The sequence below is a fragment of the Plecotus auritus genome (assembly GCF_963455305.1).
Source record: "Plecotus auritus genome assembly, chromosome: 6".
Lineage (NCBI taxonomy): Eukaryota > Metazoa > Chordata > Mammalia > Chiroptera > Vespertilionidae > Plecotus > Plecotus auritus.
Genome location: NC_137773.1, coordinates 84,122,718 through 84,148,746, shown reverse-complemented (window position 1 = coordinate 84,148,746; position 26,029 = coordinate 84,122,718). Strand labels below are relative to the sequence as shown.

Sequence of the window (26,029 nt, the reverse complement as noted above, 5' to 3'; positions counted from 1 at the left end):
TGCAGCATTTAGGAACAAGATTTATTCCAATTTAAAACAATTCATTTCAGGAGAAAGATATGAAAAGTCAACTTCCATCAGGCGTCTCTGGATTAAGGGGTCAGGGCCCCGACACACTGAGCAGAGCCTGCCGCCCACCCACCTGGACATGACAGCTTCTGCCATGGGTTGGCATCGAGCTAACTGCACCCATCCCCCAGCACACGTGACAATACATGCATTTCAAATGACAAAAGGTTTAAAAACAGCATTTTATATAATATTTTTTTAAATAGGTTAAGGTTGAAATCGTCTGAAATCAGGACTGTGTAATATACAAGTATAACCCGACAGTGTTCACCCCACCAGCCGGAAGTTCCTGCACTGCCGCTAGGGGCATTGGCACTAAGACGTCCCAGGTCTCTCAAGGAGTTGGATGCCGGGGAATGGCTATACTGCAGGGTGATCTGACACAGTGGGAGGAGCTGGGAGGTTGGCACGTGAGAGAAAGCATTAGGAGTTCATCAGGTTGAAAATCAAAGACACTGACCAACCTTGCATGGGACCGGGACCTCTGGCCCCGGCTGGCACTGGCACAAAACTGGTCTTGGATTCCCCCGGGACACTGGTTGGTCCTGCCCTCAGCTCCTGGAGTGGGGCCAGGCCCATGGTGTTCCAGAAGGCCCAGTAAGGAAGGGAGGTGGTTGGGGGCTTTAGCCAGCCTTGGGCTGTGGGATGCTTGGCACACTGCCTCCTCTCTAAGAGGAGTTAATTCTCCTGGTGCCTCCCCCACATGCTCATGCCACCTCTCAAGAGCCCAATCCAGTTCCCTTTTTGTGATCTGGACCCTTGAGAGGTGCTATGACATCAAGATGCCCACCCTATGAGGACCTCAAGTCCTCACACGGGCCCACTGCCAGCAGCACCACCTGCTTCCCCCCACTGAGGGCGAGAATGGGGTTATGTTCAACCCTCTCAAATAGACACATGGCACAAAAAGGACCCTTTTTGGAAAATTGGCTGAGAAGCTAGGGATCCCCAGCTCATTCTGCCCCCAGATGGAGCTGATTACCAGGAATGTAGCCACCCCCAACTTCTGCCTGTCTTTGGCTCCCCATTGCCCTGAGGCTCTCCTGGCTTTGTCCTGCTGGTGGGATGGGGAGAGGAGGAAGTAGGGGCCAGCCACCCAGGACTGGCTATTTGGGTGGGTTCGATTTTTGTGTTGTTTCTTTTGCATTTGTTAATGGCCCCAAAAAGGAGGAGCCACACAGCCTGCTACTTTAGGGTCCAGGTGTAGTGGGCGGTCTGTTCCCCTTCCACTGTGCAAAACAAAACAAACACTGTAGTGTTCAGTCTATATCAGATGAAAAGCCAACTCCCTCCCGTCAAAAGACCAGCCCCCTGCTATGCCCTCCCTCAGAGTCTCTCTGGGAGGGGGACCTAGGCCAGGCAGCCCACGACTCTGGCTTGATGCATGACCATGGCCTGGAGGCTGCCCAGGGCCAAGGTGCCAGCTGCTGGCTCCAACGTGACCCTCACAGCTCTGGGCAAAGTGCCCCTGCTGCCTGCTTGATTCCCAGGGGTCAGCAAGTGCGTGCAATGGCGGCCACCACGCCTGGGAACCACCACAGGACTCTCCCTCAACCTCTCTCCGCTTTGTGGGAACAGACCTGAGAATATTCTGAAAAAGTCCCCAGCCCAGTCATCACTGTTTCCAAATTGGCTACAAAATGGAATGAAAGCAAAAGTGACTCTCATCCAAGTGGGCCCTCTCCTGACTCCCAGGCCACGTGGGCTCCCACGGGCGCTCTCCTGACTGGGTGGTGAGCACATGACCCTCGGGTACACAGGGAGCTCCAAGCAGACCAGATGGCCCTGGAGACACAGCTCAGAGGACCCCTAAGCCCAGGGCCAGGCAACCACCGGAGACTGAGACAGGGTCCAGAGATACCTTCACTGCAGAGGAGCCCTTATACTTTTTGTTTTTCCTTTAAAATAAAATAAAAAAATGGTTAGGCACTTCCCAGGGTGGGCAACAGGGGGAGCCACCCACCCCCACTTCTTGGAGTCCAGTGAGCAAAAATACAGCATATCGTGAAGATGGCAATAACTTAAAAAAAGGAAGAAAGAACAGTCACAGTCTCCACGTCCCCACATCTCCACATCAAGGAACCAGGGCCAGCTGGGCGGTTCTGTCCCACGGTGGCCGAAGGTGCAACCCCCAGGGGTTGGGGTGGGGGTGGGGCCTAGGAAGGCCTGGAGGCGCTGGGGGCAGGGCACTTGTTTGTCTCATCCCCGCTTGTCTCATTTTTCTTTTTTTTTCTTTTTCCTTTTTTTTTTTTTTTTTCTAGAAAAAGGCGAGCCACAGTCAAGGCCAGAAAAAGGCAGCCTGTGCCGCTGACAAAAGGTGAGAAGGTGCACGAAGTATATAGAAAGAAAGATGTACATCCCCTGATAACTGTGAAATAAAAACCATTTGTTAAAAATATGAAAAAAAAATCAGCTCCTCTGCGGTCAAAGCCGCTGTCACATCATCACACAGGAGGGTCTGTCCCGCGGGCTCTCCACAGGGTCACACCAGGTTGTACTCCTTCAGGTTGAGCTGCAGGATGGTGTCCTTGACGGCCGCAAAGACAAAGCGGATGTTCTCCGTGTCAGTGGCGCAAGTGAAGTGCGAGTAGATAATCTTGTCACTGTCAGGGTTCAGGTCCACAAACATCTTCAGGATGAACTCCCGGGCAGCCTGCGCATCCCGCTGAGGCCCTGGGGGAGGTGAGGCGGATTAGTCAGGCGCCCCAGACCTGTCGTGTAAGGGACAAGGAACAGGGACTGGGGTGCCAGCCATGTGGGGCAGCTTATGTGTCTGGGCTGAGATGTGCCTGAAAGGAGGCAGCTTTCTGCGTGTGGGTGTGCATAGAGTCTGCACAGCCCCTCACCCATCTCCACCCACTTGGCCCTTGGCCCCACCTAGCTGGGACCACCACTTGCTGTGCACATGGGATGCTCCCATCACCTCCAAACAGGGGCCAACCTTCCTTCCAGCCTCACTTCACCAGGTTCCACTCACACTGCACCACAAATACACACCCACATCCAAACACGGGCATGCATCCACACACGTGCACACATGTGCCCAGACCTACATGCATACCCACACACCCTTGCACATACAAACAGCTGCCACCCCAGCCTGGCTGTCCATCCAACTGTCCACACCCTTGCCCAGAGGCTTCTGCCCACGATTTCTGTTCTTCCTGTCTATGGTCTGCACCCACCCTAAGTCTTGGTCCATCATCTCCACTGTCCCTTCCCAGCTAACCTCCTACTCTCCCTCCAACAGAGTTCCTGTCTGCCCCACCAACACCACCCCCCCTCAAGAGGCCCAGAGGACTGAGCTCAGAGACCAGCACCCTAGTCCCTGCCAAGCCTCACTCAGGTTTTTAGGGCAGGAGCCAATGGCCTAGATCACAAGGCCCCACCCATGACGGGTCAGGCCAAGCCTGTCACCCCCAACTCAAAGGCTGGGCACTGTGTTTCAAAGGCAGTAGCACATGTCCCATCCATGATCCCTGCTCTCCTAACAAGCATGGACACCAAGCATGGGCATCACCACCTGCCTTAGAGGGAGGGAGTGACTGAGCGCCCTGGGCAGACAGCTACAGCTCACACACAACAGAGTGGGGGTGCCAAAAGCTGGGATGGTTCACACAGGAGTTGTCTGCCCTCCATTAGGAGCTCAGCTGATCCAGGGAGGGGTTGGGATGGTTGTCCTGGGTCACTCTGTATTCGCAGCACCATGCTCCTCCTTATGGCCGGGCCACTAAGCCCATGTGAACTTCTCACTCTGTGTGGGCCATCAGGAACAGGCCACTGAATGGGGGACTGGGAGCTGAACATTCCAGTGTGTCCTCCTATTGCTGTGTACCAACTGCAAGGTGCCCCCTCCCACAGATGATGCTCTTCCTGGGGATAAGGCCTTTCTGCCCATCAAATGCTTGGGGGGATCCTGGAGGAAGCAATGAGAATATAGTGCTGGGGCCACGGGAAGCTCTGGCCTGCACTAACCATGCTCAGGCCTGAGGGAACCACCTTCCTCCTGTCAGATGAAGGCACCAAGGCCCAAAGAGGTTAAGGGATGTGCTGGAGACCACCAGCTCGCCTTCCCAATAGATCCGGTCAGGTTCAGGGGCTCTGGAACGCCTCCTGGTTTCTGCGGGGACCATACAGGAAGGATGAGGCTCAGGGAGGCAAGGATCCTCCGGACTCACCATCAAACTCGGGGAAGTAGTCCACCAGGTGGGAGTATAGGATCTTGTCCTCCAGCAGGTCCTTCTTATTGAGGAAGAGGATGACTGATGAGTTCTGGAACCAGGGGTAGGTGATGATGGTCCGGAACAGGGCTTTGCTCTCCTCCATACGGTTCTGCAGAGGGAAGGCTCCAGGATCAATGAGGCCCTGGGAGCCGCCCTCATCCGGAGCCCTCAGAAGGGCCAGGGGCTGGTGAGTAGGAGCTCCTCATTGCTACCCAGGGCCTCCCTCCCCTTGGCAGTCCAAGCACTGGGCAGGGTGTCTCACCTCATTGTCCGACTCCACCAGGACTTGGTCGTATTCACTAAGGGCCACGAGGAACATGATGGATGTCACATTCTCAAAGCAGTGAATCCACTTCCTCCTCTCGGACCTCTGTCCTCCCACATCCACCATCCTGCAGGGGACAGGAGTGCCACAGGGGTTCAGTGCTGGGCTCTACAAATAGCATTACTTCCCCCAGCAAGCCCCTCCCCACCAGCATGTTCTGTCTGCTAGAGTCACAGACACTCCAATACCCACTAAAGCCCCAAGAGTACACCAATACCGGTTAGAGTCATGAGTGCCCCCAATACCCATTAGAGCCCTGAGGGTCTCCCGAAACGTATCAGAGGCAGAAGAGCCCCCAATATCCATTAGAGCCACAGGGCCTCTCAATACCTGTTAGATCCTAACAGCCCCCTAAAATCCATTAGAGCCCTAAGAGTACCCCCAATACATATTATAGCCATGAGGACCTGTAATATCTATGGGAACCAAGAGGACCCCCATACCTATGGGAACCAGCAGTCTCCCATATCTGCAGGAGCCATCAGAGCCCCCCCAGATCTGTGGGAACAGGTCTCACATCTGATTTCTGCCCTAACAGGAGCCCTTGGTCTAAAGTGTCCAGTGGAGCCCTAGCCAGTTTGGCTCAGTGGATAGAGCGTCAGCCTGCAGACTAGACTGAAGGGTCTCAGGTTCGATTCCGTTCAAGGGCAAATGCCCAGGTTGTGGGCTCGATCCCCAGTAGGAGCTGTGCAGGAGGCAGCTGATCAATGATTCTCTCTCATCATGGATGTTTCTATCTCTCTCCCTCTCTCTTCTTCTCTGAAATCAACAAAAATATATTAAAAAAATAAAGTGCCCTGTGGACAGGCACTGTTTGTGGATGTGAGGTGCGAACCCAGTGGGACCTGCAATGTGGGCCCACCCTTGGACCCCACATCCCGCATCTAGAAACACCCTCCCCTCATTGGTTGTAATGCAGCATTGTCTATAAAGCACTAGCCCTAGTCTCGGCCTTCCCCACAGGGAGACTCAGACCAAGGGGCATTCAGTTGACGAACATGTGTCAGCCACTGCGAGGGAATGAAGGGACAGCCACAGAGAGTGAAGCTGTGTGTCCTGTTACTGGGTGAACACAGCAGGCTGCAAGTTCTCTATCCAGCGCGAGAAGCAGGTAAGAAACAAGAGGTCCAGAAACAAAAAGGTGTGTGTGTGTGTGTGTGTGTGTGGTGGGGGGAGGGGGAATGGGGACAATGTCTGAGAGACAGGGTTAGTTACAGGGGATTTCTTTTATCTGCTGTTAATTCTCACCCGAGGATATTTCTTTCCATTGATTTTTATCTTTTTTTGTTAATCCTCACTGGGGATATTTTTCTATTGATTTTTAGAGAGTGGAAGGGAGGGGAAGAAACAGAAAGAGAAACATCAATGTGAGAGAGACACATAGACTGGTTGCCTCCCACATGAACCCTGACCAGGGCCAGGGATTGAGCCTGCAACCGAGATACGTGCCCTTGACCAAAACTGAACCAAGGACCCTTCAGTCCATGGGCCAATGCTCTATTCACTGAGCCAAACTGGCTAGGGCTTCCATTGATTTTTAGAAACAGTGGAAGGGAGGGAGGGAGGGAGGGAGGGAGGGAGGGAGGGAGGGAGGGAGGGAGGGAGGGAGGGAGGGAGATACATCAATGTGAGAGAGACATTGATGGGTTGCCTCCTGCACAAGCCCCAACTAGGGCCGAAGATGGAACCTGCAACTCAGGTACACGCTCTTGACCGGGAACTGAACCCATAATCCTCCAGTGCACAGGACAACGCTTTACCCCTGAGCAACACCAGGGCTGATTTCCCCAGGTTTTTAAAGATTTTTTACAATTGATTTTTAGAGAGAGAGGAAGGGAGAGTGGAGCATCAATTGCCTGCCTTCTGCACCCCCAGGGATTGAGCCTGCAACCCAGGCATGTGCTCTGACTGAACCAGCAACCTTTTGGTGCACAGACAACGCCCAAACAACAGAGCCACACTGGCCAGGGTCCCTATGTTTTTAAAATAAGGAAAGACTCTATTTTAAAAAAGGAAGACAAAGGCTATAAGGGAAAGCAGCCCTTAAGCCCCCAACCTGAAATGGAAAAGACAGGTATCCCTACAGCTGCCGCCACACACACACACACACACACACACACTCTGCTGTGTGGAAGGCAGGGCTCAGACAGAAATGGCCCCAGGGAAGGGCTGAGACACAGGCTGCCCCACCATGGCTAGCAGAGACAAATCCACCTGGTGGGGATTTCACAGAGGAGACTCCAACAAGCACAGGTGGACAGCGGACATGCCAGGGTGACTATGAAGGGCAGGAGGGTGGTGACAGGCCAAGAGCCCTGGTTCAGATGCCAGGTACATGATGGCAGCTGCAGCCAGTCTGGGGAATGCCATCAGGGACAAAGTGTTTGGGGTCACAGCCTTTCTGGAGCATGAGCCTCCCCAGTGCAGCTGGGCTAAAACCGGGGCCCCCAGGGGCCAGGTCTCCACACGAGGTCTGCCCTTTGGGACCAGACCCATCTCACACATCAGGCCAATTAGGCCATCATTCGATGACATCTGAGCTCCGATCAGCACCAGACCATAAGCTTGGTGCCAAGGCCCCTGGCCTGCCTTCTTTGATCACACACCCAGACAACAGTGCAGCTGGATGAGGGCACAGCTGGACAAGAGGTAAAGAAGTGGACAAGAGGGGCCTTCAGGAACCCTCAATTGCCCCACAGCACCCCTGCTCTGGCAGGAACTCTAGACCACTCACCCACTCCTGCACAAGTCAGCACCCTCCCTCACACACACTCCACTGCAAAGGCCCCACCAACAGGCCGCCAGCCCCAACAGTCACAGGGGCCTGGCTCACTCTGAAACTGGAGATAGTTACTTATTCATAAATCTTATCTCCAGTCCTGGATCAGAAGCTCCCTGAGGGCAAAGACCAGGATCTTTGCTGCCCCCACAATGGGGGCTCTGGGTTTGGAAAGGAACAGCCATCACAGCAGCCTGCAGAACCCCAGGCTTCCCCAGAATGCCACCACTCCCAGGACACCAGGACACAGGCACCTGAAGATGATGTTCTCCAGGTCAAAAGGGTACTCGATGATGCCGGTGGTGGGCACACGGACCCGCAGCACGTCCTGCTGGGTGGGCAGGTAGCCCGAGGTGGCAATGCGGTCCACATCGGTCAGGTAGCTGCAACAGAGCAGGGACAGGGCTGCTCAGGCCAGGCTGTGAGGGGAGGGGATATCCCAAGCAACCAGGAGGGACCTGCAGGGGTCTCACCTGAAACAGCCAGGAATACTCAGGAAAAGATGGAACAAGGCCTCCCCACCCCCAACCTGGACAGGAAGGAGCAGGTCATTCTCTGGGTCTCATGGGACACAATGAGGCTGATCAGGGGAAGACTTGGGAGGGACTCTCCCCTCTCTAGAAGGAGAAAAGGGACCAGCGCCAGAGTTTCCAAGAGAGGCTGCCGGGCTGGACGGGTGACTTTTCAGAAATAAATTTACTATTTTAGGATCATCTCAGAGCCACAGAAAAGTTGTAGAGACATGAGAAATTCCCAGCACACACCCACCTTCCCTACCATGAACATCTTCAATTAATTTAGTGCATTTGTCACAACCAACCAGTCAATATTCACAGTGTCATTAACTGAGTCCACCCTTTTCCCAGGTTGCTTCAGTTTCCCCTAAGGTCCTTTTCTCTTTCCCAGGACCCTGACTAGGAACCACGTGACCTTCAGGCCATTCTCTGGTGGGATAGGCGGGTAGCGCCTCACTCACTATTTGGCAGAGTCGGAGAGCTGGTACTCCCGCCTCCGGTCATAGCACTCCTGGATGCCAGGATCATTCCACAGGGTCTTGATGGCATTGACGTACCGGTGCTCAAATGTCGTCACCTTTTCCACGTCCACTTCCCGGATCAGGAGCGCATTGGCCTGTGAGGGCAGGAGGGGAAAAGGCCATGGGCTTGCCAATGGCCTGGACACAAGGGGTGCATCCCTCGTCCCAGGATGTGGCCACACTCGGCACCAGCCAACCAGAGTCAGAACCATAAACTCTAGTTTTGTGTAAACACGAGGGAGAAAGAACAAGGATGACCAGCTGCGAGTGTCCCTCAGTGCCAGGTCTCAAAGCAAACCCAAGACTGGGGCACTTTGGAGCAGGGCCTGCTGGGCCACCATGTCCCCCTATGTAGGAGGGGGCTTTTGTAGGTCAGGGAGGCATGTGCCAATCAAGCTGTATTTATAGAAACAGGCTGCAGTTTGCCCAGTTCTGTCCTAGATGCTGATGGTCATCTATGGTCCAAGTGTGAACTGGACTCTGAACTGGACCTTAGCTGGAAGAGATCCTACAAATCGAGACCCAATGGGCCAGAGGCTCAAGCTGGCCCCACATGTGGCCCCACAGCCAGGATGGTGGGGCTGGTAGGGGTCCCTGAAAACCTGTGAATTGGGGTGAAGGTAAGAACACACCTATCAGAGACATATTAGAAATATGGCTGAATGGCATTCTTAACCCTAAAAGTAAATTAATTCATTTAAGCCATATTTTGACAGATATAGATTCCATGCCATGCATTAGCCCAAGGAGAACTTCTGGGCGTGTGAGAAGTCTCCGAACACAGATCTATGAAAGCAAAGTCAAATAGGCCACCAGTGAGAGCCTTGGGCGCACAGCTGGCAGGGCAGCCACTAGGGAGAGCAGGTGTCACCAAGTACAGGCCCGGGAGAGATAAGAAAACGTGTGCGAATAAAGCTTATTCACAGATGTCACAGCACCAGGGTTCACAACGGACAAAAAGTACGAAGAGCCAAATGTCCATCAATGGGCGAATGTAGCCCTTCCATGCACTGGATTATTATTCTTCCAGGAAAAGGAGAAAGCACTGACACTCACTACAGTGTGGATGAACCTTGAAAACAATGCTCCGTGACAGAAGCCAGACACTAAAGGCCACACTATGTGATTTCATTCATGTGAAATGCTCAGAACAGGCACATCCACAGAGATGGGAAGTGGGTTCATGGTTGCCAGAGGCTGGGGAGGAAGATGGAGAGTGACTACTAATGGGGACAGAGTATCTTTCTTTTTTTAAAATCCTGACCCAAGGATATGTTTATTGATTTTAGAGAGAGAGGGAGAGAGAGAAACATCGAGGTGAGAGAGAAACATCTATTGGCTGCCACTTGTACGCGCTTTGACTAGGGATTGAACCCACAACCTAGGTATGTGCCCTGACTGAGAATTGAACCCACAACCTTTTGGTGTACAGGACGACGTTCCAACTAACTGAGCCACCAGCCAGGGCAGGACAGGGCATCTTTTTGGGGAGATGCAAATGTTTTGGAATTAAATAAAGGTGATGGTGCATGATTCTCTGCGAATGTTAAAAACGAGTTGCACACTTTAAATGGGTGACTTTTGTGGTATGTGAATTCCATCTCAACAGCTGTTACTAAAAAAATAAAAACAACAATAAAAAAATAACACAGCAACAACAAAAAAACACGAGAGGGAAGTGCCACCTCCATGGCTTCACCAAGAGGGCCAAATATGGTGTGTAAAGCGCCTGGTAGGACAAGGTATCCTCTGAGGGACTAGAAACCAGGAGTTCGCACAGCTCACACCAGGGCAGCTAACCTGTCAGCTGGCTTCCCAGTCCTTTAGAATGGGGGCACTTACAGCTACCTGACAGGGGAACCTGGGGTTCCTCCAGAATGTGTGGGCTCAGCAGTGGCCCCACCATCTCCTTCAGCCCATGTGCTATACAAGTGGCACCTCCCCACAGCCTATGGCCTCACCTTGTTTTGCTCATACTTGTACAGGATCTTCAGAGTCTCCATGGCCCGGATCATGGCCTGCATGGCAGTGAAGATGTTCTGGTAGACCAGCTTAGTGAAGCCCCGCTTATCCTCCTCCGAGTAGCCAGCCCCGTGGATGATGCGCATCTGCTTAATGAACGTGCTCTTCCCGCTCTCACCTGTGCCTGCAACATGCAACATTTGCCCAGTGAGATAGAACAGGGATCAAGACCCACATGCTAACAGCTCACACACTCGCCTTGTCCCCTGTGTCCCCTCACTCAGCACACCAGTAGCTGAGTCTCTGGGACACATGCTTCTGGCTCCAAGTGGCTCGCCCATCTTCAGAGGAGACATGGGACACACTTGACCAATAGGCGACCATTCTTTGAAGCACATCCCTGAGATTTGCCTTGGTCATCCTCCCACTTGCACCTGTTCTACACAAGAGGAAACTGAGGTACGGAAAAAGGAAGAATGACATATGCAGGTGTTTAGCCCCCAGGCCCACAGCAGGCAGGCCCATCCTCCCAAGTGTCCTGCCAGGTCACAGCGACAGGTGAGTGGCCACCTCCCTAGGTACGAGTCAGCATAGCGTCCGAGTTTAACAGGGCTGCATATGAAGATTCGGAATCGGTAGAAGTTACATGTCTCTCCACCAGAGGCTGCCACCTCCTTACCGCGTCAGGCTTAGTGACCTCTCCCTTGGAGTGCACTCAGCCCTTTCCCAAGCCCACCCTGGATCCCTGTCTAATCTGACAATGTCTGTCGACCTCCCACCACTCGTCTTCAATGGTCCCTCCAGAACACTCTCCTTTGGGGGAGGAGTTTGGTATCTGCATCTCAGGCCACAGCAGTGAGGACCAAATGGAGTCGCAGGACTCAGGATCATCACCTCAAGAAGCTCCTTTCTGATTAGCTCCAAACTTGTAACCCAACCCAATATCAAGCCATCCTGAAGGCTCTACCCCATGTGACCACAGCACTGTGTCCCATGTCCACCCTGGGTGTCACCTCTCTGCCCTTCATCACCACATCCACTCTTAAACCATGCTGATGGGCGCATCACCGAACCCCTTTGTGTCTCATTTCTTCCTCAATAAGCATGAGGGGATACAACCACCTTCCTGGGCTTTTCTAGGGTGAGTGCTCTGACCCCCAACCTCAGAGAGGGGCACACTGAGGCACTGCTGCCTCGACAAATCAGAAAGTCAGGAAAACCATGTAAAGGGGCCACTCAGCTGGCTGTGTCCTTACCTCAGCCTCAAGATGAGGCCCTGGTCTCAATACATGCCATTCAACCAGGAGTCCTCTGTGCCTCCGATCGCTCCCAGCCCCACCCCAGCACCTGGTCAGCCCACTTTTGTACACCCACATACATACACATAGGCACAGCAACTGCAGTGGTTTTTAATGTGTCCACAAACTTCTTAGGAGCTGAGGCCTCCCACCTACACCCACATGAGGAAGCCACCCTGGAAGGGATTCCTCCAGCCCCTGCTGATTGCTTTACTACAGACTCATGAGAGACTCTCAGCTAGAAACCTGAGAATCTTCAGAGATAACAAGTGTTTGTGGTTTTAAGCTACTAAGTTTTGGGATAATTTTATTTTTTTATTTTTTTAAAATATATTTTTTATTGATTTCAGAAAAGGGAGAGGGAGAGACGGAAACATCAATGATGAGAGAGAATCATTGATCAGCTGCTTCCTGCATGTCCCCCACTGGGGATCAAGCCTGCAACCGTGGCCTATGCCTTGACCAGAATCGAACCCGGGACCCTTCAGTCCGCAGGCTGACGTTCTATTCACTGAGCCAAACCAGCTAGGCCGGGAGTGATTTTAGCATACAGCAAGAGAGAACTTCTACATTCTAAGAATGCACTGTCTCAGGCCCTCAATAACACAACACAGGTCCCCTCTCACAGACTAAACCCCTGAACCCCCTTTTGGGGACTCAGAATATCCCAAATTTGCCGAACCCATCCCTCTAGGCCAGCCGTCGGCAAACTACGGCCCGCGGGCCAGATCCGGCCCGTTCAGCTGTTCTATCTGGCCCGCGGAGCCAAAAGAGCGGAGGGTTCTCTTGCTCTCCCCTCCGCTCCTTTACTTTGAATTTATATTAGTTCACACAAACACTCCATCCATGCTTTTGTTCCGGCCCTCTGGTCCAGTTTAAGAACCCATTGTGGCCCTCGAGTCAAAAAGTTTGCCCACCCCTGCTCTAGGCTCATCTTCAGCACTTTCTGTGAGTTGACCTGCGCCTACCCACCTCCAGGTGTTTGCCAGAGCTATGCTTCTGTCCATGGTGCCATCTGCTCACAGCCACCTGTGACCCGGCCTGTGCCCAGAAAACCCTGAGCCCCAGGCAGCAGCTCCCCTCCCTGGACACTGGGAACCATTACCACTGCCTGTGTGAGGGGTCTCTCTGCAGGAGTCTGTCACCAGCCTCTGTGACAGGGAGCTCCTGGAGAAGAGACGATTCCATGGGCCCCCCAGTGATCACTGCCCAGCAGCCAGGAGGTCTTCAACCAGCATCCGAGTAACTGACCACAGGTGCTTGAGCTCACTCAGGGAGACCTGAGTCACAAATGAGACACATCACAAAGCAGGGACCTTGGCTGTAGCTGCCTTTCTGGTACCTTTTTAAAAAATATATTTTTATTGATTTCAGAGAGGAAGGAAGAAGGAGAGAGAGAAACATCAATGATGAGAATCACTGATCGACTGCCTCCTGCACACCCCCTACTGGGGATCAAGCCCACAACCCGGGCATGTGCCCTTGACCAGAATCAAACCTGGAACCCTTCAGTCCACAGGCCGACGCTCTATCTACTGAGTCAAACCAGCTAGGGCTCTGGTGCTTTTATTAACCACCACAGGTCCTTTATGGAATAAATAAATATGACTTTGGTTCTGTCATCTAGTAACGACCCCATACCATCCCCTACCATCCTACCTTAGACAATCACCTCGGCCACGAAATGTACAAGAGGTCAAAAGCTCACTTGCCCCAAACCCACCTGAGTTCCAGAGGCAGGAGGGGGTGAGGGTCCGTGCATGTGCCCCATGTCCCAGATGGATCCTCACTGCCCCTCCCTCACACACACTGCAGGGAGGGGCAAGTGGTGTGGTAGGAATGTGATTTCTTTTTTTTTTTTTAATTTTTATTTTTTATTGATTTCAGAGAGGAAGGAAGAGAGAGATAGAAACATTAATGATGAGAGAGAATCATTGATCGACTGCCTCCTGCAAGCCCCACAATGGGGATCAAGCCCACAACCCAGGGCATGTGCCCTTGACCGGAATCGAACCTGGGAACTTTCAGTTCGCAGGCCGATGCTCTATCCACTGAGCCAAACCGGCTAGGGCAGGAATGTGATTTCTAATACATTTTCCTCTTGGCCAGGGTCCCCCCTTGGTATTGTTAACAGGTCATTCTCTGGGGCGGGGGGGTGGGGGAGAAGCTCGTCCTGGGCATTGTAGGGTGTTAAGCAGCATCCCTGGCTCCACCCACTCAATGCCAGGAGCACCCCTAGTAGTGACAACCACAGATGTCCCTAGATACCACCCAGTGTATTGTAGGGATGGGATTAGTCCCATTTTTGACAAAATGCTATTACATAAAGGTAACTGCCTTGCTGGTCTGTCTGAAAGGCTCTCTCACTGGAAACAGTCAAACAGGTGCAAGAATTAAAGCCAAACACCCAGATGTAGCCCCACAGGTCAGCCTGAAGCCGAGCTGGGCAGGTCCCACGCTTAGTCCACAAGACCCCTCGTGCTACCAACACCTCAGCTACAGAAGGAACAGTAGCCTAGGCTTTCACATGAGGATGCTAGGAGGACAAATGAAGAGTCTGAAAACCAGATCACTGCTCATATGAGAAAGGAACTGGCCTCACACTGGCTGTTTAAAAATAGAGGCAAAAATGACAATGAGAGCCCCCCAGAGAGCTCTCCCGAGGCAGTACAAGCACACTGGGTATGTACGGGTGTGTGTCAGTCATACACACATACATACATACACACATGCAGTCCATGTGAATCAGCATGTGACACTGCTTGGGCCCCAAAAGAGGAGGGGAGATGCGAGGAGAGTGTCTGTGGAGGGGCCCTGAATGCCACCTCAGGACTGGCGAGAAGCTGCCAGCCCCTGGAGACATCAGGGGTCCTGGATGAGATGTGTGGCCAAGGTCATCCAAATCCTGTGGTCATCCAGTCTGCAAGCTCCCCCATGCTGCAGACAGCAGCCGTGATCACCTCCAGAAGAGGCAAAAGCACCCAAAAAAGCATAAGTACATGAGGTATTGGAGCTGTTAATTCACCTAATTGTGGCAATCGTTTCACAATACATACCTGCTTCATATCATCATGTTGTACACCTTAAACTTACATGTTACATATGAATTGTGTCTCAGTAAAACTGGGAGGAAAAGCAAGAGATACCCCAAGGGTAATGTGATCTAGGATGTGGAATGGTCAGTGTGGCCACCACTTTTCAAGTAAAAACAGAAAAAGGATGGTGTGGAAGTGGCAGCTGCAGAGTTGGAAGGTCCGCTGCAGAGGGCAACATGTGTTGCGTATTATCAGTGATCTGAGCCAACGGAGACTGAGGGGGGAGACGCCAGTGCCAGCTCTGAGTGTAAGCCTCAAAGCCAGAAGCAGTGGCATGGGAGCAGGAGCCAGCAGGGCCCTCTGCCCTGGAACAGGCCAGGTCCAGCTGGCCTGAGAGGTGCTCAGCCACTGATATGCCCAGGGGGGAGGGAGGGACAGACTCTGGGCCACACAGTGCCAGCCAAAGTAACCTGTTTCAGATGCTCTGGCTGTGGCCTTCATTTTGAGCTGCCCTGTCTCCTGGCCAACCAGCTACTGCCACATCTTGTCAGCATGTGTCACTTGTGACAGAATCTCTGACCCCAGTATCCCCCCCATATCTGACCCAATGTCCACCTGCCCAGAGAAGTTCATGCCACTCACCCGTCTACTGCAAACTCCCCCAGGGTCCTGGTCAGCTCCGCCCTCCTGGCCTCCAACTCATCCTGCCCAGTCATGCTCCCCCTGGGAGATCTTGTCACACAAAAATGTGCAAGACACCAATGATCAGACCTCATTCTGTCCACGTGGACTGGTCCACAGCACCCAATGTACGCCCAACCACAAAGTGGGTGGCTGTGCTGAACTCACACACAGCATTCCAGGCAGCTTTCTTTATTCATAACTAGAGGCCTGGTGCACGGATTCATGCACAGGGTGGGGGTGGGGGGCCTCTCAGCATGGCCTGCACCCTCTCACAATCCAGGACCCCTTGGAGGAGATGTAGCAGTGCGCCAAGTGGCAGGCGGCCAGGGAGGAGCCCAAGCTGGGGCCGGCCCGTGCCACTCGCGCTCATCCTGCCCCGCTGCGCCTGCTGCCTCCGCCTGGTAGTGCTGCCACAGAGTCAGGAGAGGCTCCCCCCACCACAGCTGAGCTCGCCAGCTGTGAGCCCAGCTTCTGGCTGAGCACACTGACCACCAGGGGGCAGCTCCTACGTTAAACATCTGCCCCCTGGTGGTCAGTGCACATCATAGTGACTGATCGACGGGTTGTTCCAGTCATTCCGTCGTAAAGGTCACTTAGGCTTTTATATATATATATATATGTCCAAAGAGTGGCATTGGTCCCGATGTTCTTCACCCAGTAGATGGTCACAAACTGTAGCCCACCTGTACCATAGACACTACTCAGCAATGAAAAGGAAGCCCCATGGACATACCCAACAGCTGATGGGCCCAACAGGTGATGGGCTGCCAAGTGGGGAAAAACTCAACCCCAGGAGACTGTATGTCTTCTGATGCCGTATAAACTTAAAATAGATAATTGACTTAAATGTAAGCGTGAGACCATAAAAATCCTAGAAGAAACCATAGGCAGCAAAACCTCAGGCATCTCTTGTATCAATATGTTAAAGGATACATCTCCTAGGGCAAAGGAAACTAAGGAGAAAATAAACAAATGGGACTACATCAAAATAAGAAGCTTCTGCAAAGCAAATGAAACCATCAACAAAATGAAAAGGGAGCCCACTGTATGGGAGAACATATTTGGCAAAGATACATCTGATAAAGGTTTAATATCCAAAATATGTAAGGAACTTATACAACTTAACAAAAGGAAGACAATCCAATTAAAAAATGGGCAAAGGACCTAAATAGACATTTCTCCAAAGAGGACATACAGATGGCCAAGAGACATATGAAAAAATGCCCAAGCCCTGGCTGGTTTGGCTCAGTGGATAGAGCGTTGGCCTGGGGACTGAAGGGTCCCAGGTTCGATTCCAGTCAAGGGCACATGCCCAGGTTGCGGGCTCAATCTCCAGTAGGAGGCGTGCAGGAGGCAGCCAATCAATGATTTTCTCTCATCATTGATGTTTCTATCTCTCTCTCCCTCTTCCTTCCTCTTTGAAATCAATAAAAATATATCTTTAAAAAATGCTCAAAGTCACTAATCATCAGGAAGATGCAAATTAAAATGACAATGAGGTATCACTTCACACCTGTCCAAATGGCTACCATCAACAAATCAAAAAATGGCAAGGATGGGAGAAAAGAAACCCTAGTATACTGCTGGTGGGAATGCAGACTGTGGCAACCATTATTGAAAACAGTGTGGAGTTTCCTCAAAAAATTAAATATGGAACTGCCATTTGACCCAGTGATCCCACTTCTAGGAATATATCCTAAAATACCTGAAATTCCAATCAGAAAGAATGTATGTATCCCTATGTTCACAGCAGCACAATTTACAGTAGCTAAGATCTGGAAACAGCCCAATTGTCCATCAGTAAATGAGTGGATTAAAAAAAAGCTGTGGTACACATACCATGAAATACTATACAGCAGTAAAAAAGAAGGATCTCTTACCCTTTGAGACAGCATGGATGGACCTGGAGAGTATTATGCTAAGCGAAATAAGCCAGTCAGAGAAAGACAGTATCACATGATCTCACTCATATGTAGAATCTAATGAACAAAACAGATCCAGAGACATAGAAGCATGGAAAAGACTGTGGAATCTCAGAGGGAAGGCAGGAGAGGGTGGGTGGGTGGGAGATCAACTGAAGAACTTGTATGCATATGTATATATGCAAAACCATGGACAAGGCAACAGGGTGATGAAGGCCTGGGGCAGGGGGTGGAGGTGGGTTAAAAGAGGTCTAACTATAGAGATGGATGGATGGATGGATGGATGGATAGATGGATGGATGGATGGGTGCCAGAAAGGGCAGGGGCATGGGTAGAAAAGAATCGTATGAGGTTCCCTGTAGTGCTAGAAGTGCTAAAGGCCCTGATGGCAGATGTGGATTCAGGTGCTTGCACAGGTAATGACACTGTGGGGAAGTGATGCATGTGTACCACCTCCCGTAAGAAAGCCGAGTAGCTCCAGGTCCTGGCTGTGGTTAGACCTCAAGTTTATGTCCGTGGATCCCTTTGCCCCGCCTACCCATAGGTTTTCGGTAACAGGACCAGCCCCGTGTTTTGAGAGGACGTCTGTGGGTGCCTGCAGCTGTGTGCCAGAGTTCCTACCACTGTTAAATACAAATCACCTCATGGGCCCATCCCTCCAACCCTACTGAGCTCCTGACACAGAAACCCAAATTCACGGTTTCCAAGAAATGCCCAGCACCCGACACCCCAGCTGTTCTTTCCAGAGGCCATCCTTGCTGTTCACTCTGTATCTGTAAGGTCCCCATTTTTAGCACACTGAGGACCAGCTCCCCAACAGAGGGTCTGCCTGCAGCCTCCTGCCCGTCAGCTCCTATCACAGGCCTGCAGGACACCCCCTAGGCACGCTTAGTCCTGCCACCATCAGGAGGATAGAGTCTGAGTGCTGCCTCAGCTGAGACTAACTAGAGAAGAGGAAGGAAAACAAGACCCTCTGTGATGGGTGGAGGCTGCCAACCTGCCTTCACCGATTGGCAGAGAGCTAGGGTGGCAGATTGGATTGAAGGAAGTCAGTCTGAGCCCTGCGCCCTGGCAAACACCCCCAAATGTGGGAGAGAAAAGGGGTTCAACCCCCTGCTGGCCACAACCTGAAGAGCAGGAAGATTGGCACTTATCTGATATCACTGACACACTTGAGTATGCAGTTACCCACAACCCCAGGGGCAGGTGGCCGCAATCTAGCAATAGAACCTAAGTGTTAGAGTCAGAAGCTGGGGTTTGGGGCTGGTGCTGGGCTGTCCACCACTCTGGGATGTGAGTAGTGAAGCCAGGAACCCACAGGGTGACAGGGAGGCCCAGGCAATAGCACTGCGGGGGACCTGGGCTCCTGGAAACACTGCCTGGAAATGCAACATGGACCTCGAGCTGTGTCAACAGCTCCAAAATCAAAGAGGGTGCGACCTTATGCAGGGAGACTCAGAAAACAAAATCCTCGAGCAGCTAAGGAAAGCTATTACACACTCCTCTCACCCCCACTCACTCATTCATTCTTTCATTCAGCGATATAACTATCATCCCACCTTCCACTGGACAGGTGAGGCATCTAAGGTACAGAGAGGTTAAGTGGCTTTGCTGAGATCACAGAGCTGGTAACTATGGGAACTCAAGACTCGGGTCTTCTTGCTTCACAACCACAGCGTCTCCCCCATCCCCAGACTTCCATTTCTCCTGTTCCACCACCGCCACAGCCACAGGGAAGTGAGAAAACGTAAGTGCACTGGGGGAAGTGCTCCTTGGCCAGAAAGAGAACCAACCAGTGGGCACCTGCACTGATAAGAGACAGGAAGGACAGAAAGTGTGAACCTCTGGACTCATCTTATCTCTACACCAAGGCAAAGTCAGTGGAGCTGACTTCTGCCCAGGGGCCTCCAAGGTGCAACACCTTTGGTCAGGACATACTGCCTGCTGTAACTGAGGCCACTGTGCAATAGCCCAGGAGCACTGGCCATCCCAATCATTTTGCTGGCTGTCTTCTGAGCCCCCACTTTTATCCCCACCTGCTGGGTCTTATCGCAGCCTTTTCTGAAGCCTCTAAAGGTCAGTGGGCCTGGCATGAGCCCCCAGTTCCATTCATCCCTGCCATCTAGCCCAACTAGATGTGGGTGCATGGGCAGAGTTCAGGAACTGGAGGACAGGGCCGGATGGACCCCGCCCGCCCACCCAGCCCAGCTACAGACATCCCCATCCACTCAGATGAGAGGAACAATAGAGCAGACACAGGCAACCTGTCTCCTGTTCATACTCCCCGCCCTGACCTGTCAACTCTTATCACTTCCAAACTACGTCCCCCCATCCAACATCCCAATCGAGGTCCACAGCAAACAAACATGACATCCAAAAAGCATTTTCTACCAGTCTCAACTGGAGGTGCTCCTTCTAAGGTGCTTACAGTGCACCCACCTCGTACAGTACCAACCAGGTGCTGGAGACCAGGAAAAGTACCCAGCCCTAGCCAGTTTGGCTCAGTGGATAGAGTGTCAGCCTGCATACTGAACGGTCCTGGTTTCGACTCTGGTCAAGGGCACGTACCTCCATTGCAGGCTCGATCCCTGGCCGGTTGGGGCACAGGCTGGGGCGCAGGAGGGAGGCAACCATCGATGTGGCTCTGTCACACCAATGTTTCTCTCTCTGTCTCTTCCCCGCCCTTCTACTCTCTCTAAAAATCAATGGAAAAATATCCTCAAGTGAAAATGAACAACAACAACAATAAATAAATAAATAAATAAATAAATAAATAAATAAGAAAGAAAAAGTACCCTGATGGCCGAATCCCTGACAGCCGAGCTCTGGGACCCAACTCTGGGGACCCTGCTGTGAGAGAGAGGGACAGGCTCACCAATAGGAACATTGTGAGTGGTGCTCCCTAGCTTAATACCCATCACTCCACTTTATCCTTGCAATAATCCAAATTATTGTCATTTCACAGAAGAGAAAACCAAGACTCGGGAGTCACACAGGGACAGAAAGTCCACTCCAGCACTTTCTAGAACTTCACAGCTCGGTCTTGGTATGGACACCCATATCCCAGGACTATTCCCGTAGCTTTTTAAAGGGAACTTATGCAAATAATCCAGTGGAAAGGGTAGTGATAACAGGACAAAGCTTCTTCAGCTTGCTGAGCACTTACTGTAAGCCATTTCATCGTACCATAGTGCTTCAGAGGCAGGGGCACCATTCCCATCCAACAAATGAGGAAACTGAGCCTAGGAAACAACACTGAGTTACCATGGTCCCACCCCAAAGCAAGCACCACCCCTGCTGCCCAGCCCTGGCTGGTAAGGTGGGGGAGAGGTGGACGAACCCAGCCTCCTACAGGGGGGCCTCAGAGACAGGCAGCTGTGAGCTGTGCCCTTGAGTACCCATGTGTCCACCCAGAAGAGCAGAGGGCCACAGGCAGGTGGCAATGGGGCTGCCTGAGCAGGGAGCCTCACGTATCAGGGGGTGCCAGGTGACCATTCCATTCTCCTGGGGGCACTGAATCCAATCACAAATCAGTCACTCAGAACACATTTCTGAAGTCTGCAGGGCTCTGTGCTACGTGGCAGTGGGGTGGTCAAGAACTGGAAGTGGGGGGTTGTTGAAGGGAATGAGGAGTCACTCTGGCAGGGTAACACACCCACAACAGACCAGGTGCCCTAAGGCCGAGAGGCACAGGGAGTTGACAGGCCTAGGGGCACAGGAACTATGAACACCCCCTCCCACGAGCCAGCCACCTGAGGTATGGAATCCCAGTTCTATGAGCAGCGTGAGTTACACCAAAAAATAACCCTGCACTCGGGTTCCCAAAGTCCGTGGAGACATCCTGAATCCCATCCACTGCTCACAGACACCAGGGAGCAGGCCACCAAGGCTGACTGTCCCCATTGATCAGGCTGCAGCTGCAAGCTGGGAAAGGGGTGCCCTTTGGGACCAGAGATGGGACCGCTCCTCCCACTGCTCTCCAGCTCTATCCACCCACATGGCCCAGCGTCCCAGACCAGATGCACCCACCCCAGGGCCAGGACAGAGAAGAGACAAAAGCAACCCTCTGGCAGAGGTCCTCATCTAAGCTATGTCTGGTTTCCTAATGCCAGGGCCACAGGCGGTGGTAACGACAACGTGCTGTGGGGCTTCACCTAGGAAGACTCCAACACAAGAAGCAGAAAGTGAAACTTTCTGTGGTTAAATGTCTGAGGCTGAGCACTTCCTCCAGTCTCACCGCAGTGACCGGCACAGCTAGGCGCACACAGAGCCGAGACCGGAAGCACAGTCGTCTGTGCAAATGGAGTTAAGTGCCAGCTCTGGCCCCAGAGCCTGGTGACACACCTGGTGAGGCCATGCTCCGAAGGCCTGCAACACTAACTGTCCTTTGTGGGAAGTCAGCCCTGTAGGCCCCATGGGACCAGGCACTGGGTGTCTTCCTGGGACTTGCAAGGAAACAGAGGACAGTGAGGTCCAAGGGCAGTCTGGGCTCCTGAGGCACTTCCAGGGACTGCACCCGGGAAAGCAAACCCTTTTAGCCAAAAACATTTAATTTCAAGCACAGTAAGACTCCTGGGGTGCATGGAGGGCCTTCCACAGCCCCAGGGGAAATCGAGGGACAGACAGGCCATCCATGGGCGCTTCCTGCTCTCTCGATCTGCAGGGGACCTGGCCAGGCCTCTCTGCCAGGAGCCAGTGACCACGCTCCCGTTCTGCACCTCAAAGCACTGGGAGGCGCGCCCTTCCCGCTGGAGCCACCACACCCCATGCCAGATTCCGAGCCTTTTCACCGCCCTGTGGGGCCCAGAGCTGGCCAACAGGAAGCCTGCGGAACTGACCGCCCTGCTTTATTTAGAAATCCCTGGAGCCACTGGGCTCAGCCCGGGCAGGCTGCTGGGCCTCTGGGCCTCTGAAACAGGGCTCCCATGGAAGGCCTTAAGTTTCAAATGGGAAACCTGCCTCGAGGCACAGATAAGGGACCCCCTCAGTGGTCTTCTATCAAATGACAGAAGCCAGTGGGCCTGCCTGGGATCTCCGCCCCAGAGCTCCTACTGGCCTCAGGATTCTGGTCCACAGGATAGGAGAGTGATGCATGCTGTCGGGACCTGCAGCACAGGCATACTCGCCATCCTATTCCCAACAACAGACAGAATATTAACAAGGACACTGCCTGGAACACCAGAGCTATGACATTGAAGACCTGTATCCATATATTCCCATGTACACTGCGTGTTGAATGCACACATACATGCACGCACACAGCTTTGGACTCTACAAACAAAAATACCCACTTTTTAAGCACTCACAAAACATTTGACAAAATAATTTACACACTGATAATACACTAGCTCTGCAACACGCGTTTTATACTATGTTACCATGGGGCAGGGGCTCTCAAACAGAGGTAGATCTGCCCCCGCAAAGTATACCAGGCCATGTCTGGGGACATCTGTGGTTGTCAGACTGGGGGTGCTGGCATAAAGTGGGTGGGGCCAGAGATGCTGCTCAGCTCCCCCCAGTGCCCAGGATGGCCCCCTACAGAGACTGACCTGGCCCCAATGTCCCATGCCGAGGGGGAGATCCTGCTGTATGAAAAACTGGGGACAGAGCCCAAGAGGTTCCCCCAGTCCAAGGGTCAGAGTCCAGCTCTAGGAGCTCCACAGGTAGGTCATTCCTGTCACCAGGATGGGACATTAAAACCCCCACCAGGCAGAGAGGTCCCATAGATCACATGAATACAGACCAACGGAGATAGGGGACCTACCTGGTGAAGTGGGCAAGGGTTTCTCCAGTGACAGTAATTTGCTCCACCTGGTTCCAAACCCAGGTGCCAAAGCAGACACCACCAGAACCTCACAGAAACAAGACCCCCACACACAGAGATGCCACAGGGATATGGAAACTGGCACCCCACTCTGAGCAGCTAAGGAGTGGAAGGCCCTCAGCCCAGACTGTAGCTGGGAAGCTCAGTCTGCCCCTGCAAAATGGGGACAGTCCCTAGCCAGTGGCTGGCTTGCTGGGGATGGGGGGCTAAAATGAGTCCTACAAGCGGTTGGGTACCAGGCAAAGGGTACTCAGTAAGAATGCCCTCCCTGCATCCTCATACCCCACCCTGTCCTCTGGTCATCAAAGTCTTCCCAGCAAGGGGTATTCAATCTAAGAGGACAGGCTGCCTGGTAGTAAGTGTTCCCAGGGTTCCCAAAAAGGTCCCAGGCCCAAAGCCTGCAGGATCACTGGGTAAGGAGGGCCTCAGGGTCAGTCCCCATCCCACACATCTCCTGGGCCTCTGCCCTGCACTGATGATGATCCTCCTCATGTCAGAACCCTTCACCTTGGACCTGGGAGCTCACATCACCCTCACTGTCTTATCTGACCTCCATGCTTAGGATGTAACCTCAAGAAACAGGTGCCTGATCCGGCATTGTGCTGGCTGGGTGGCCTCAGGAAAGAAGGGGTGGGAGTATAGACACAGGTGCCCCTGCAACTGACTCCCCCCACGTCTTCAGGTGGACATTGGCCAATTCCAGATCCGCTGCAGGGCTCCTGGGGGAGCCCAGGAAGAATGCAGAGGCACACCAAGGCTGCAGGAGCATAGGCCACTGACTTGTGGCCTTGACCCCCCACATCAATCCGAAGCCTGGACAGACTCAGGACAGGCTGCAGGGGCATCTGGAGACTTACACAGGCCCCAATCAAGGCCAGCTGATGATAATGTTGAGACACTTCTAATTTATAACGACCCCCCCCTTTCAAAATAAACTCTACTGCCCACTGCAAAAGCCACCTACCACAAAGTCCTTCCAAGTGCCACTCGGATACCATTGCAAGTTTCCGCCAAACTTTAAGGTTACTCTCTGCCAGTCTTTTCTCAGAGATAGCCTATTTTATAGTCTTTAGATAAATCAGAATATACATTTGGAAAAAAAAGTAGAGAAGGTATTTCATAAAAGGGAGGACCCTGAAGGTGGGAGAAGCAATGCATTCCAGGCAAGACCAGCTGCCTCCCAAAGGGCCACCAATGCCTCTATTCATCATCAGGAGCTCCACACCACCTCTAAACCTCCCCCTTCTCCCACCCAGGCCCATACCTCTAAGCAGCTTGCAAGCTTTTCCAACTTTCCCTGCTGTCCAGGAATGAAATTGAAGCAGGACTCATAAAGGGCAGGGCCCAGGTTTCTGTTTTGTAAATGACCTTCTTGCCTTTGACGGCAGAGGTAAGTCCTTCAACAGCCCTTATTTGGGGTGACAACACTTTGCTGACAGCTGGGCCAACTCACTCCCTGCAACAGGTGTGCCCTGGGGAGACAGGAACGGGAACAGGAATCTTCCCTTGAGGAGGAGGAGGACCCAGGAGAACCGGCCCCCACCAAGGCAGAAGTTAAAGACTTGGGGGCGGTTGAGGAGTCCGCCAGTTCTGAAAACCTGCAAAGGCTCCACCTGCCCCCCAGCCTCCATCCGAAACAGAAACCTCCAGAAGAAAAGAAGGGCTGTTGCCCATGGTGTGTACCCCTTTCCCGAGGGAAAGAGTTTTTCCCTCAGGGGGCAGGGAGGAGCAGAAATGGCTTAAAGGAATGGGGGTAGGTGGGGGACAGGCCCTGAGTGTAGGGAACACCTGGTGGGAAGGGTCTAAGATGTGATCTTGGGAGGTGAGGGGCGCGTCTGTGAATTACAGACCAAAGGTCTGGGCCTGAACAGATACGCTGGGGGCAGCTCGGGGGACACTCAGTAGGGTAGAAACAGAGGGCCAGCCCTATGCAGGAAGGGGGCTCATCTCTTGAGAAGAGGCAGAGGACAGACCTTCCAGGGTTCTGGGGGCCCCACCTGGACAACAAAGTAGGAATGACCCAGCAGAGATCAGGGACCCCCCCGTGGACAGCACAGGCTGGCCCTGAGGACCCAGGATACAGATGTGGACAGCAAAGGCAGGAGGTGACTCCTAGAAACTCGACATAGGCCATAGAGACAGGGGCTGGCTCTGAAGAAACTGGGACCTCATGTGGACCGCACAGGCGGGGACAGACCCCGAAAACCAGGGTCCCCGCCAATGCACAGCACAGGCAGGGGCTGACCCCAAGGCCGCGGATGCCGCCGTGGACAACACGGGCACTGACTCCGAGGCCCAAACCGCCACCGTGGGCTGCACAGGCAGAAGCTGACCCCAGGCCCCAGGCCGCCTGCGTGGACAGCACGGCAGGGGCTGACCCCGAGGCCCCTGGCCCGGGCGCGGACAGCACGGCAGCGTCGGCCCCGCCCGGCAGCAGGCGCACCGTCGCCGCGGACCCCGCAGGCCCGGCCGCACTCACCGAGCAGCAGCAGCTTGAGCTCGCGCCGGGCGTCGCGCTTATCCCTCCGCAGCTGCTTCTCGATCTCGGCGTTGATCCTCTTGGACTCCTTCACCTCATCGCTGAGGCAACACGCCATCATGGACTCCAGAGTCATCGTCCCGGCCCCGGCCGCCCGCCGGCCACCCCCGCCGCCGCCCCCCGGCCCGGCCCTCGCCTGGAGCCGCCCCGGCCGCGCCCGCCTGGCCCTCGGCGCTGGCCCCCGGGACGGCCGGTCTGCTCAGCTGCCAGCGAACGCCGGTCCCGCTCGGCCACGCACTCCAGCCCTGCCGCCCTGAGCCCGCGTCGCCGCCGCTACCGCCGCCGCCAACCGCAGCCGCTGCGACCAAGCGACAGCGCCGCACAACCTAACCC

The 26,029-nt window shown here is 53.3% G+C and overlaps 1 protein-coding gene across 1 annotated transcript; it reads right to left on the bottom strand.

The window, feature by feature from the left end:
• Positions 1 to 26,012, bottom strand: GNA11 (G protein subunit alpha 11). Its single transcript, XM_080671923.1, has 7 exons — positions 25,637 to 26,012; positions 10,394 to 10,578; positions 8,373 to 8,527; positions 7,651 to 7,779; positions 4,555 to 4,684; positions 4,248 to 4,401; positions 1 to 2,742 (listed from the first exon to the last, which is right to left on the bottom strand). The coding sequence occupies exons 1-7, from the start codon at positions 25,770 to 25,772 to the stop codon at positions 2,552 to 2,554; spliced, it is 1,080 nt and encodes a 359-aa protein (XP_080528049.1). The 5' UTR covers positions 25,773 to 26,012; the 3' UTR covers positions 1 to 2,551.
• Positions 26,013 to 26,029: the final 17 nt, after the last annotated feature.